The 15,173-nt window shown below is 36.9% G+C and overlaps 2 protein-coding genes and 1 non-coding gene across 3 annotated transcripts in view; all 3 read left to right on the top strand.

Annotated features, from left to right (window-relative positions):
- LOC106317264 (trypsin inhibitor 1A-like) overlaps positions 1 to 728 on the top strand; it is a 5,514-nt gene extending 4,786 nt beyond the window's left edge. Inside the window, exon 2 of the mRNA XM_013755108.1 lies at positions 229 to 728. Coding sequence (XP_013610562.1) covers positions 229 to 647 — 419 coding nt within the window. The 3' untranslated portion in view covers positions 648 to 728. The remainder of the gene's footprint in view (positions 1 to 228) is intronic.
- A 3,966-nt stretch (positions 729 to 4,694) lies between these two features.
- Positions 4,695 to 4,766, top strand: TRNAP-AGG. The gene has a single exon. It is a non-coding gene; the product is annotated as a tRNA-Pro (tRNA).
- Positions 4,767 to 5,988: 1,222 nt separating this feature from the next.
- Positions 5,989 to 8,143, top strand: LOC106313415 (serine/threonine-protein phosphatase PP2A-1 catalytic subunit). The gene is made up of 6 exons (XM_013751214.1): positions 5,989 to 6,361; positions 6,752 to 6,866; positions 7,068 to 7,176; positions 7,249 to 7,326; positions 7,490 to 7,681; positions 7,776 to 8,143. The coding sequence occupies exons 1-6, from the start codon at positions 6,109 to 6,111 to the stop codon at positions 7,947 to 7,949; spliced, it is 921 nt and encodes a 306-aa protein (XP_013606668.1). The 5' UTR covers positions 5,989 to 6,108; the 3' UTR covers positions 7,950 to 8,143.
- Positions 8,144 to 15,173: the final 7,030 nt, after the last annotated feature.

A 15,173-nucleotide genomic window follows, 5' to 3' on the forward strand; every position in this document is an offset into this window, starting at 1 on the left:
CCTAGGGCGTTTATCGGTGGTGGCAAGCTGAACGTGATCACGGCACACGGTTGCTCCGGCGACGAGCTCAGGTGAGCTTTCTCTCTCTTTCTCTCTCTCTTTCTCTCTCTCTCTCTCCCTCCCTCTCTCTCTCTTTCTCTTTAAAGAAGTTGGGGATGGTGGAGATGGTGGGTGTGGTGGGGATGGTGGAGATGGTGGAGATAGTGGGGATAGTGGAGGTGGGTCATTACAAATGTCCTCTCTATGTCGGTCATGAAACTTTAGAGGTTAAGATGGGCATTCCCGTAAAATTCTCAAACTGGATGTCAAGAGTTGGGTTCGTTCCAGAATCAGAGAACCTCAACATCATGATGGATGCTAAAGCTACGACCTGTGCCCAGTCAAACTACTGGTGGGTCGCTCCTTCCAACAAGGACCGTAAGACGTGGTTCATAGCGGCTGGTCCTAAGCCAAAAACTAAAGAAGATTCGTCCTTGACTTCCTTCCAGATCAAGAAAACTGGAGATTCGCTTAAAGGCTACAAGATTGTGTATTGTCCTAAGGGTAAAGATTGCATCAATGTCGGGATCGTTAAGGACAAAAATGGCGTTAGGCGTTTGGTTTTAAGCTCCAAACCATTCCCTGTTGTGTTCGTGAAAGCTACTTGAACAGGCACTTCGTCCAAGACTATGTCTATATATTCCCTGAAAGAAATTAAAGACTACAAAGTTAAGAGGAGAAGAGTTATAACCTACGTTTAATAATAAAACTCTATCTGTGTTCATTGTTTTCTTTGTTCATCAATCAATCATATATGTAATAAAACATCTTTCCTTTGTTTCTTTTAATTCTCTCTCACCAGTTTAAGATTCACATAACTTGGAAATTGAATAGAAACATTTTCTCTTTTAGAATGGCCACATGTAGAAAATGCATTATCTAACACCACTGCACCACAATACTTCTACAGATAATTGGTTCATACAGATAGTTGCCGAAAACATCTGAAAGTAAACTATACCAAAATGTCAAAAAAAACTACTAACTCATGTTTTACAAAGTTCAGTCAATTAATGATATATATATTCATATATATATATATATATATAGAGAGAGAGAGAGAGAGAGGGAGAGAACGAGAGAGAAACAAAAGGAGTGGCAACACAAAGATAATCCTCTGGCAAGTAGTTCCGGTGAATGTTGGATTTTTGGTAAGTAAGACATATGTATAATCGCTGACAAAAAAAAAAGACATATATATGTATAATGTACGTGTAGAATTATAGACGAACAAAAGAAGCGACCAACAATCTCAAACGGCATTGTTCTAAGTGGCAGTTTACCCTCTTGTGTAGTAATTACGTAACAAATGTATATCGAAATTTGGCACGTGAGGTCGTCTTCAAGATTTATAACAAGTGTTTTTGAACATTTAGCAGGTCAATATGCCGACAAAAATAATAATTTAAAACTTGCAGGGGTGGGTAAAATATCTGAAAATTTGATTTGATCCGTTATTCATTTCAATTCTATCTAATTTTTTTGATATCTGTAACTTTACAAATCAAAATAAATACTACAAAAAAATAAATACTACAATTCAATATCCATAAAAATGAAACAAATCACAAACACTAATATTTTTAAAAACGAATATCTGATCTGACATATACACATATAAATGTATATAAAATTTATGTATATATCTCTATATAAGTTTTAAACTATTTTGATTCACTAAATTATTAAAATTTAAAAGTAAATAACTTTTAAAAAGTTTGTAATGAAATATTATTATTTTATAATATTTTTTAATTAATTTTTACGTTCCGATTGAAACGCCAGTTATTCCAGATATCCAAAACACCAAATATTTGTAAAGTTGCAGAGCATATCGAATTGGTAAACTAATTACTCGTGCAGAGCAGAGCTGATCGCGTATATCCTTAAAACATTGAATATTTGTTCTACGTCCACTCCTACAATTTATTCTCTTTATTTGTTTCTAATATATTTTAATTTATTATAAAATCTTCCAAATTAGTAAACATTAATCTACATCTAGAACTTTGTGATGTTTTCAGCGTGGAAAATTTTTTTTTTTCTTTTGATCTTTCTGATACGTGGGATCCCAAAAAATTTTAAGCCCATAGACTAATTTCACGAGGCCTTGCATCCGGATACGCGAAATCCCGTCTTTAAGGGTGCGGCTAGGTGGCCAATACTACTCGAACCCAAGATAAAAGTTCAAGCTTGAGCTTTTTACCACTAGCCAAGGCAACTTGGTTCAATCGTGACAAATATGGGTCTGATTGGTAAGGGTTGTAGCTTTAAAAATTTTGCTGTAGAAAAAAAATCTGCAGACCTTTTGCTGTGGCTTTAGATTTTATTGCTGTAGAATTTTATGGAAAGCACTAAAAAATTGCTTTGGATATTTGGCTCTGCAGAGCACTTGTCCATCTGTAGGTTATTTCACAAGCTGTGGTTTCAAAAAAAAATTTAAAGCTTGATTGCTCTGAATTTGGTGCTTTAAGAATAAATAGGGTTGTGGACATCACCTACAGCAACTACCAATCACCCCTATGTCTAGGGAAATTGGTACATACCACCCTAATTACGTTCTTCAACGTAATAGTTTATGCTCTAAATTGGGTTTTGCATTTGAAAATCTTGGGATTGAATTGGAAATCTCATTTAAATGTATTTGAGAATACATATTGGGTGTTTTAGCATGGTTTTTGGGTCGGTTAAGACTTTAACTAGTAACAAATAGATTGCATTGGTTGAATCATATTAAACTTCAAGTAGATTAGAAAATCAATTGGAGTTCCTGCAATAGGACAACTAAGTAAAACTAGTATTACTAATAAATTTAGTATAACTAATAAAATTGGTATTATTGACGGAAATTACATCTTAATAATTTGAAAATCATTATTATGTTATGCATATTAGATATTTTTTTCTCCAAAATTATATTAACTAAGGCTGAGCAAATAAACCGAACCCGAAAATCCGAACCGAACCTGATCCGAACCCGACGTAATTACCGATTCGATCTTGTTTTGTGGTATTTTGGGTTATGAGTATTATCCGAACCGAACCCGAACCTAAATGGGTACCCGATAGAACCTGGAAGATTCAAAATCTCCCAAAATAGCTTGTATCAAACATGATCTTAATTCCTAATATATATCCAAAATACACTAAGAAATTATCGAACATCTAAAGTAATTATCTATTACCTTAATGTTGATGGTTGAAGTTGGTGGTTGAAGCTTGAAGTTTTTAGATTTTGGTTTTGTTTTCATTGAATAATGTTTCCCATTTCATGAGAACTTGGTTTTCGTTTTATGCTTTCTTTTATTTGGTTTTATTTCTATCAATAACTATGTTTACCTTTCGTTTAATTTTGAATGATCGCGTTTGATGTTTCTTTCTTATTTTTGAATCGATTTTACTTATGTTTTGGTTACAAAATAGATATAAATCAGGTACTTTAAAACCGAAGAACCGATTTTACTTGTGTTTTGGTTACAAAGTAAATACAAATTATGTACTTTTAAACCAAAGAACCGATTGGGACCCGAACCCGAAAGTATATCGGGTTGTACCGGTTTTTTGAAGATTTACTAACCCCTACCCGAACCCGAAAGAACCCAAACCGGTCCCGAACCGAACTTTTGTATAACCCGAATGAGGCTGATTTTTATAAACCCGAAAACCCGAAACCCGATTAACCAAAATAAAGGGTCTGGCCCATTACAAAAAAGGCAACCCATAAAGGGTTAGCCTAATTACTACAAAAAATATTTTCGCCTAGTCCAAAAAGGAGTTAAAATACTTGGAACCATGACGAGAGTAGAGAGAATCCAGGAGGAACATTTTGTTTCCGAGAGAGAGGGTCGAGCCGGAGTAGGATCGTCTGCTTAATGTCTGCAACAACAAGTTCTGCTTGGCGAGCAATACCTCTATGCAGGCGAGAGTTTCTTTCCTTCCATATGTGATAGATAGAAGCTTGAAAGAGAAGCCTTGTGATGAGCACCAAGTTCTTGTCTCCAATGGGGTCTTTCAGCCATCTCAAACCATCTTCAAAAAGAGGGGGAGGAGAGAGATGTAACCTGTTACAGAAGAAAGACCACACTGTCGAGGAATAAGGGCAATCGAAGAACAGATGCTGTCTATTCTCATCGATCACTCGCGTTGCAAAGAATACACACCGAAGGGACTTGTAACCCCCAAGCTATCAGTCTGTCCCTCGTGACCATCCTGTCCCTATCCAAAATCCAGGTTATAGACACATGTTTCGGGATGCGTCCATTAAACCATACCTGATCGCACCAGGGGACCGCATATTAGATATTTTATAATGGCTTTTTTGTAGATTAGGACTTAGAATTGGTACAACTATGGACTTAATAGTATTACTGAATGAGTTTTTGAATTGTTTAGGCAAGGATTCAGTGAGCAACAATGTTAACATACATTTTAAATGCGAAGGTCAATGTTAGGCTAATTTATATGTTTCTCTTGCACTTTGTTAATGTTCTCACATGGGATGAGTAAACTGACATTTGGTTGAAATCTGAAATTGAAAAACCTTGACGACTGCTTTTGGTTTTTTTGAAATTCATTGATGACTAGTCAAGTTTTAGTGTGATTTTTCGTATCTTGGTATATAGGTATATATAAATATTCACATTTGCATGAATATAGGGCGTTTGGTCTAGTGGTATGATTCTCGCTTAGGGTGCGAGAGGTCCCGAGTTCAATTCCCGGAACGCCCCCAACTATTTTTAGTTATATCTTAAATTTTTAATGGGCCAGTTTTCGTCTATTATTCTTGTGTGGCCCAAGGTGAAATTTGCCCAGTCCTGATATATATTCTTGTAAACTATCCTTGCTTTTGTTGGATACATCATCCCTTAACTGCATACAAAATGAATGTTCTTCATTGTGAGAGATACAGCAGGCATCTATGATGTATTTAAAAATAGATTAAATAAATAAATTAACATTCATGATAAAATTTTGTTATCTTCTCTTAACCACGGCATGTACTATGAGTTTGGGAAATTATTTTATTTATTGGTTCTTACGTTTGAGATTAATCAAATAAGTTGTTTATTATATCTTTGAATATTTTTTATTTTACGAAACAAAAAGCTCAAGGACAACGAAAGACTACTTTAATTGAATTCTCTATGGATTTCAAATTAGTTCTCTTTCAGTAATTTATGGAGAGGGTATCCCTGGAGAGACGAGTGTGTGGTCTAGATACTTCACTTAGCGTAATCCTCCACCGATTTGTTTTCTTGCACCACAACCACAGGTCCACAAATGGCAACATAGCTGAAAGAGACAACACTTCAAAGTTGAGCTTGTGAAGAAGACTCATTGGGTTTATCTCGAAATACATTAACTCTAAGCTGATGTATAATTGTTTAGTTCGAAGTTTTGTAACCACATTCATATCGACTTTGTGTAACCACATGATCACACAATGAAAAAATTCAACTTATTTGTAATAAACGAGATATAAAACATAGTATTACCAAACAACTCGGAGACTATCGACGCAGGAAGATCAGATTCCACACTTCATGTAGTACCCTGATGCCAAACAAAACCAAGAATCGCATTGCTCATCAAGTAATCCAAATTTCATAATCAGAATTGGTTAACAGGTTAAGGATTAGTAATCATACTGGTATTGTGGATTTAGGTTCAATCGATAACCAGGCCAAACCTGTCAATCAACTGGTAACGGCTAAGCCAAGCGCCACTCAATATAAGAGCAGATTGTCCTTGTTACAAAACCCAACAAATGAACTTCTCATCAGAAGATTCAAAACCAAAGAGAAAGGATTCGCCACGTGTCAATTCCTTTTGACCCGGTTCCATCCCACGTCACATACTTTTTAACAAGTACAAACAAAAAAAAAAACAGTTTGTCTGAAAATAATACTAAAGCCAAATAAATATCTTCATTTGCGCAGAGAGAGAGAGAGAGAGAGACGGCGCGTGATCAACCCGTAAAACCATCGGCGACTTTTATCCTCATCCTCCGCCGTCGCCGCCGTGTTCGATTCGCAAAACTCGGTGGCTAATCGTTAGATTTGGGAGGAGATGCCGTCAAACGGGGATCTGGATCGTCAGATCGAGCAGCTGATGGAGTGCAAGCCGTTGGCTGAAGCGGACGTGAAGATCCTCTGCGATCAAGCCAAGGCCATTCTCGTTGAGGAATGGAATGTTCAACCGGTTAAGTGTCCGGTCACCGTATGCGGCGATATCCACGGCCAGTTCTATGACCTAATCGAGCTCTTCCGTATTGGTGGTAACCCGCCTGATACTAATTACCTCTTCATGGGTGATTACGTAGGTATGTATGTTCTTGATCAATCAAATTCACGACAAGTAATGTTTCTTGATTGATGAGTCGTCATAGATCTGTGTTTTGTGTTATGCTTCTTTTTGAGGAGACTAATATTGACACCTTTGTTATACCTAAAGTGAGCTTTTTGTGAGTGTCATTTGCTGGAATAAACAGCTTTTGATTCATGTTCCACTTTCATTAAGGCTGATGTTGTGATGATTAGCTTTTGTTATTATAATGTTATACAACCATCATTAATGCTTTAAGCATTGTGGTGTTTAATTTTCGTGAAGACACTTTCCTTAAATTTCAAATCTTTTGTCTGGTTCAAGTTTGAAGTTGGATCTGATAGTGAATGTCTTTGGTTTATCATTCGTCTCGGCTATGTTTTTGCAGATCGTGGATACTACTCAGTTGAAACAGTCTCCCTATTGGTGGCACTGAAGGTGCGTTACAGAGACAGACTCACGATCCTGCGCGGGAATCATGAGAGTCGTCAAATTACACAAGTGTAAGTATTTATTTTCTAAATAAAAAACTAGTATTTTACTTCCTTCCGAGCTTAGTTTTAAAAGGCTTGAAACACGATCCAAGGCGAACAAAATGAATCGAAAATATTTTAGTTAATGTGTCAGGACAGGAACCAAGCCTTTATTTCAATCTCCGGCTTCAATTCATGTCTGTTTTTTTTTTTTTACTTTTGTGTACTCAGATATGGTTTTTATGACGAGTGCTTGAGGAAATATGGAAATGCAAACGTGTGGAAACATTTCACGGACCTCTTTGATTACCTACCTCTTACAGCACTTATAGAGAGTCAGGTTTGAGCTTTTCTTATAAGTTACAATGTGTCCTTTCCGCATTTCATCTTTAACAACTGTAATCAATTACAGGTTTTTTGTTTACATGGAGGGCTTTCACCTTCTCTGGACACCCTTGACAATATCCGAAGCTTGGATCGCATACAGGAGGTAATGATTATTTTCTTTTTGGTCCGAGCATAATTAAAATGTCTCCTCTTTTCCTTAAGTCGCAGATTTTTCCTCGCTATATAAACTCTGAACAGTTTTGACCTCTGAAAGAGTAGGAGTTGTTTTTCTAATCATCTGCTATGGTTATGCTCTGAGATTGTAGGTTCCACATGAAGGACCAATGTGCGATTTACTCTGGTCTGATCCAGACGATCGTTGTGGTTGGGGAATATCTCCCCGTGGTGCTGGTTACACGTTTGGACAGGACATTGCAACTCAGTTTAATCATAACAATGGACTGAGTTTGATATCAAGAGCGCATCAACTTGTAATGGAAGGCTTTAATTGGTGTCAGGTACTGTATATGTATTATGTGCATTAACACCGGTTGACATATCTCTTTGCAAATATGACTGAATCTTTGTGTGTGTGTGTGTGTGTATTGATAGGAGAAGAACGTAGTTACAGTGTTTAGTGCACCAAACTACTGTTACAGATGTGGAAACATGGCAGCAATACTTGAGATTGGAGAGAAGATGGAGCAGAACTTCCTTCAGTTCGATCCAGCACCGAGACAGGTCGAACCTGATACCACTCGCAAGACTCCTGATTATTTTTTGTGATTTTCTTTCCACTTCTATTTTTTATTTTTATTTTTTTGAAGTTCCAAAGTTTGTTTGTTGCTGTATCATTGTAGTAGATGTGTCTCTTTGTTTCATTTTGTTTGGCGATGGATGTTCTAGTCCCATATGTTCGATAAACGCCAGAATGTACTTTGCATGTTTGCAAGTGAATAGTATATGAGTGATCTCTATTATCGTTAACATATAGGATCAATCTTTATTACTAATGTCGTTGAGTCGAGTCCCAGTTCCAAAGTCTGATGATAACGGCCCTGTTCGACCAAGATTACGTTCATTTTTGCGACTTGCGATCTGCGACTAAAATTATGTTCGTTTACGTGTCGCGCGACCTGCGATCTGCGACCAATCGCGCGATCAAAATTTTCTTATTATTTAGTTGCTGTTTTTTCGGGCGACTTAAATAGGAACCCGCGACATCAAAACGAACAACAACATGTGACTTGCGACATGCGATCAATCGCAGGTCACATATTACGCGACAGCAAAACGAACAACAACCTGATCGCAAGTCGCGCTGACACGTAAACGAATATGACCGTTACGTCTCACGACTTTTGAGGGTACGACATATGGTCAACTTTCAAATGGTTTGGAGTTTAGTGGTAGTAAAAGCGTGGATGTGTTTTTCTTCTTTTTTGTTTTCCCATCTGAAAATATTGATTCAATGAAGAGATACACGATTGATACACAAGCTTGGTGGAAAACAAGATAACCCCAGAAACATAAGCCCAAAAAGAGGCACCTAAAATCTACACCGGAATAACTTACAAGAACAAGGAATACAAACACATACACTCCTACAAAAATGAAATTACAAAACCCACAATGATAATAATACACTAAAGCTTGCACCAGTCTCTGAACGAGATATATCATTGTCGTCTGCGGTTGACCAAACGATAACTTCAACCTCTACCAACACCGAGAGCACTCCTCTCCACCTTTAAGAAACCAGCCTTTATTACCCGGCAAGATAGAACCATTCTTGGAACATACTTTCTTCCGGATACGGCGGCGTGGGTGTGTTTTCCTCTTTAATTTTTTTTTTTAAAATTGGAAAACAATTGTGAATTGTAATATTTTCATATATTTTATCTTTTTTGTAGCAAACTTAAAATTATCTGCTTTCTTTATTACTATTTTATAAATGAGTATTTATGTTTACAAAATTTTTATTGATGTTGTGAAACAATTCAAAGTGGTATATCTTTAATCAATAAATTTTATTATGTAGTGAACTTTTTTTTGCTAAAGTTATTTTATTTACAAATTAATTTGTTAACAAACTTATACTACGCTTTGAATAATTGTTACGTCTTTCATTATAATATTAAGATATTTTATAAAAGTTCAAAAAAAAATCATATAAAGAAAAATCTAATAATCATGTGTTTAATGTAGGTTTGTTTTCGTTCATATAAGCAAAATAATTGAAATGGGCCCAAATTTCCCTAAGGAAAAAAAAAACTATAGATGAGCATTTGTATTTTGGGGTTTAGATTCAATTTTTGGTGATTACCACTCAGAAACTAATATTATTTGCCTTGTGTATTTTTTTTTATATAATGGATGCGGTCAATCAATATAGAATGATCCAAAATATGATTCAAATCCAATTCCAATATAGTCTCTATAGGTACATAAGAAATGTATTGAAACAATTCTTTTTAATAAAAAGACATGATGGCAACTCCGAATATGGAATTCAAAGGGTTCAAGTCCCTCTATCCCCAACCCTATCCCTTAAAAAAGGGGAAAATCGCATTTTAAACCCTAAGATTGTCACATTTTCGCACTTTAAACACTCAACGTTTTTGACTAACACTTTAAACTTTGAAAGTGACATTTTTATCGTAACAAACCTCCAAGTCAACTAGGGTGACATGTACTGTTCATTTTGTGATGACGTGTCGGTTTTTTCTTTTTCTTTTTCTTTTAAATAAAAAATAAAATACATAGAAAAATCGAAAAAATCCGAAACATTCAAAAAAATCCAAAATTTCAAAAAACTATAAAAATAAAATTTCAAAATTAAAAATAAAATAAATATTTTTAAAAATTAATCAAATTATAAACCAATAAGTATATATAATATAATAACTTGAATAGTGATTCTAGATTCTAGATTCTGGTTTTTGGTTTTCGATTTTTTTCTTAAAAAAATTGATTTATTAATACTTAACTTGTTAAATTTTCAAAATTAATCCTATTATTGGTATTATTTATTAAAATGATATTTATTTTTGTAGTTTTAAGTTTGATTAAAAAAAAATTAACTTATAAGTGAAGTTCTTAAAAATAGTAAATAACTTTGAAATTAAATAAATAACTAATAAAACTTTAGAGAAAGTAAAATATATGTTACTTATTTAAGAAGCTTCACTCATACCAAAAGCTAACATATACAAATCTCAAGGCATACCTCTCTATCTCTTAATTATATTTCAAACTAACTTACAGTATTTTAGTTAAGGTCAAAAACATTTTAAGTGGTCTATGAGATATTTTCTAGTTTCACAAAAATTTAATAAGTTAAGTATTAATAAATCAAAAATTAAAAAAAAATCAAAAACAAAAAAAAAAACAGAATCTAGTATCACCATTCAATATATATATATTGGTTTATAATTGGATTAATTTTTTAAAAATATTTTATTTTATTTTGAATTTTGAAATGTTATTTTTTTATTTTTTGAATTTTTCAAAACAATTGATTTTTCGAATTTTCTATGTATTTTATTTTTATTTAAAAAAAAAACTGACACGTCATCACAAAATGAACAGTACATGTCACCTCGTTGACTTGGTAAACAAGTAAACCTCATTGGAGGTTTGTTATGATAAAAATGTCACTTTCAAAGTTTAAAATGCTAGTAAAAAATGTTCAGTGTTTAAAGTGCGAGAATGTAACATTCTCAAGGTTTAAAATGCAATTTTCTCCTTAGAAAGTTTGTTTGACACCTTACTTTTTTTTCACAATAGACCCATCGTTCAGATAGAAGAGGATAAACTAATGGGTTTAGATATTAATGAACTCTATAGAAGAGTTATTTATCAGAACAATACTCTAACCGATCTATTAACAACAAGTAGATCTGCATCCAGTAAGCCCTTACGTAGTTGATTAAGTATAAGCGTAAACAAAGTTAAGAAAGAAGCAAATAAACCATACATATTTTTGCTTGTGTTGAATTATTTAAAGTTTGATAGGAAACTTGTGCCTAAAAAATTATCATTTTCAATTCGTTAGCAAAATGGACCTAAAATAGATTAAAATTTTTATACTCAACGTGGACCTTACCGTGACAAAATAAATCACGAGCTGCGACAATTAGGGAGTAATCGACTGGTGAATAATTTACGCAAATAATCTTAATGAAGGTGTCGATATCTTTGATAAATCAGTGGCATATGTAATAAATAAATCATGTGCGTAGATCTCATGGTTCTTTACCATACGTATTCCTCGCTCCAGTTGACACTGGCACTTGCTGAGCTTGCAGCTTTTCTGAACGTCATGTGCTACGTTGCGTCGAGTGCGAGTTGGTACCATCCGCGTTTGTGAATAATTGTGGTTGTTGGCGTTTTACAAGTGAATTATTTTTTAAATAAGTTTCTAATATAATCTTTTTTTTTTGTCAACCGTTTCTAATATAATCTAGGGTTAATGGGCGACATATACCCAGAAGAGGCCCAAATTGGGTTAATGCCCTTACGTTTGGATAAGGCCGAAAGTAATGATATTTTGGCGACGTTCAGACGAAAATGCCCCTCCTTTCTACCTCGTGGGTTCGCCGAAAGAACGCGCGTCTGTGTCAGAAAGCAGAGAAACTGGGATTTGGTTGAGGCGTTTACAGAAAAGCGTGACTGACACAAGGAGGCGCCGGAGGCGAGGATCTGCTGGGTAATAAGGAGCTCCTTACTCGTTATGATGACAATTGCTTCGGTAAGTGGAACGGTGGTTGCGTATTGGGTTGTGGGTTTGGTACAAGGGTTCATAGAATAGAATATATATACTTAGCAGATGGTTGAGAGATTGGTGTGAGAGACAAAGTGATAACAAAAGCTGTGATTGAGAGTTTAAAGGTTAGGAACTCGTTTGACAGTGTTCGTTATCTCTTAGAGGAGAGGTATGTTTATTATTGTCATATATTCATCTATATAGACTTGTTATGTCTTTGTGTTCAGTAAACAACTCTTTGATGATTAATAGACGGTTGCATTCGCTGTTACAAAGTAGAAATTAACATTATGTGTTCTGTCTTTTTGTTCAGGAAACAACTTGCTTGTTCAAGTACAAGCAATGGGGCAACTGGTGAGAGTTGTTGTTGGTGAATGGCAGAGACTTGCCCATGGGACCTGGAGGTTCGACATGGATCACACACAAGTGAAATACGATATTGTGTTGAGAGAGAATGAGACTTACGGCGACTTGGTGGCTATGGTGAGGGGAAAATACCAAGTACTCCCTTCTGAACCTGTTGCATTGCCCTATGACTTCCCTGAGTGGATGAAAGTCCCTGGCGACTACACCACACCGCCTGTTGACATACTAGAAGACAAAGATGTGGAGCTCTTCATGGCGGTCAGGATTGACTTTGTGTGTGGCCTTTGGAAACGTGGAAGTTGGCCACTACCACACCATGAGGAGGGAGGAGTTCGGGGTGACGGAAGACGGGACAGATGTTGTTCCACCTAAGCCAATGCCGTGGAGAGGTTTGCATTTTAGAACATTAAAGATGTTGGTTGCTAAGTTGTATATGTCTATGCTAACATTGTTGTTACCGTTTTAAGGTTTCCGTTCTGGTGGTTATCTGCAAGTTAGCGAGGAGAAGATGATGACCATCTGCAGCAGTGAGCAGATGGTGGAAATCCGTAGGAACGCCGTGCGGGTGACAAGGGATGAGATTTTCCAGCCCCTAATGGTGATTGATGAAAACTCATCTCAGACCGATTCATCAGATGAAATGGAAACGTTCAGACCTAATGCTGAAGGGATGATCCGGCTTGAGGAAATAACTACAGAACCTCCAGGTGGAGTGAACCTGACATTGACGATAGGTATGTAGAAGTTTATTTGAGTGTTTTGTGGGAAATTATTTGGTTACTGATGTAAATATAGTTAGCAGATACATGATGTGTTTGACTGGTAACTGTTTTCTTAGCTACTACAGACAACGTTGATGGAAGCCGTGTGGGCTCATATGGGAAAGGCAAGGGGGTAATGATGGGTCCAGACATTACAGGTGTTCAGCTCTTCGGGCTGCAGATGGGTTTTGGTTCCGGTTATGCAAACACAGAGGAGGCTAATGTGGCAATTGAGGAGGATGTAGGTTATGCTGGTGAGCAAAAACTTAGCTTTCCCCGTAATGGTTAAGTTTATTTGTACCGAGTAATGGAATAGTTAGTCGGTAAATGATATTGTATGTTCTAACATTATATGAATTGCTGATTTCAGGCGAAGAGGAAATGGAGAGCAATAATCAGCTATATGTGGGGCAAGTATTTGTCGACTGAGATGCTTTCAAGGTTCACATGTCCCTACATGCATTGGCTAAAAGGTACAGATACTTCGTGAGGAAGTCTGAGCCCGGAAAAGTGGTTCTGGAGTGCAGTGGAGTTAACTATCAATGGCGTGTGTACGCAACTAAAATCATGGGGTGCCCGCGGTTTGAAATCAAGACATTGGATAGTAACCACCGTTGCACTGTTAGCGAGCGAGGTGAGTTTAGGAGACATGCAACGTCATCAATTGTTGGGGGAATGATGAGGAGCAAGTATGTTGGTACCGGGAGTGGCCCAAGGGCAGGAGCGTTGAGAGAGATGATGAGGACGGATCACCGTGTACCGATATCCTACTTGACTGCTTGGAAGTCCCGGGAGATTGCTATAGATAATGGGCGTGGAAATGTTGAGGCAGCATATAGTACTTTACCTTCCTACCTCCAGCAGTTTGCCGTTGTGTATCCTGGAACTCTGGTCACATTAGAGACAAGCAAGGGACCAGGCAGTGTCCAGCGTTTCAAGTACCTCTTCCTGTCGTTTGGAGCAAGCCAAAAAGGATTTGATTTCATGAGAAAGGTAGTCATAATTGATGGAACGCACTTGAAGGGAAAGTTTGCAGGGTGTTTGCTCACAGCTAGTGCACAAGATGGGAACTATCAGATATTCCCGATTGCGTTTGGGATAGTAGATAGCGAGAATGACCAATCATGGACATGGTTCTTCAACAAGCTCCTTGCTGTTGTGCCTGATTTTGCTGACTTAGTCTTTGTCTCTGACAGACACACCGCAATATACTCTTGAATCCGCAGAGTAAGCACCTACTTCAACCTATTTTTTTAAATATAAATGGTAAACTATAGTGCATAAGTTAGCGGTTAACTTATTTGGTAGTATGTAGAATAAGAACACTCCCAAAAATGTTTAACAGTTAAATACATTCTTAGTTTGCTAACTGGTGTAGTTTCATTTAACAGGTGTATCCGATGGCTAAGCATTGTGCTTGCCTGCTACATCTCCAGAGGAACGTCCAGACCATCTTCAAGAAGAAGCATTTGGGGTACCTTCTGGGTAGAGCAGCAAGAGCTTACAAAGTGGAGGATTTCTACTTGCACTTCAATGAGCTCAAGGTGGTTGACGGCGCTTGTGCCAATTATCTGATCCGGGTTGGACTTGAGCACTGAGCTAGATCGCATTTTGATGGGGCAAGGTACAACATTATGACAAGTAACCTTGCTGAGTCTCTGAACGCAGCTCTGTCTGAGGCTAGAGAATACCCCATTGTCCCGCTCCTGGAGTATATTAGGTCAATGATGATGGGATGGTTCTCTTCGAGACGTGATGCATCAGCAAACAATGTGGGGGCACTAACTCCGAAAGTTACTGGTATCGTGATGCGCCACTTCACTGGCTCCACAGGATATGCCGTGAAACACATCATAAATAATGAGTACGAAGTTGTTAATCGGAATGGGATGTTTCACCGTGTGGATCTTGATAACACAACTTGTTCTTGCAAGGAGTTCGACGCGCTGGCCATCCCTTGTGTGCATGCAGTGTCTGCGGCCATATATGCACGGGAGTTTAGTGGAGAGTCGGGTGGCTGTGTATTACAGCAACATGTACTGGGGATTAGCGTACAGTGGGAGCATCAACCCGGTGGGAGAAGCAAACATTGATGTGTACAAGTTTGGTGTGGAC

This window comes from Brassica oleracea, chromosome C9, assembly GCF_000695525.1.
Source record: "Brassica oleracea var. oleracea cultivar TO1000 chromosome C9, BOL, whole genome shotgun sequence".
NCBI classification, from domain to species: Eukaryota; Viridiplantae; Streptophyta; class Magnoliopsida; order Brassicales; family Brassicaceae; genus Brassica; species Brassica oleracea.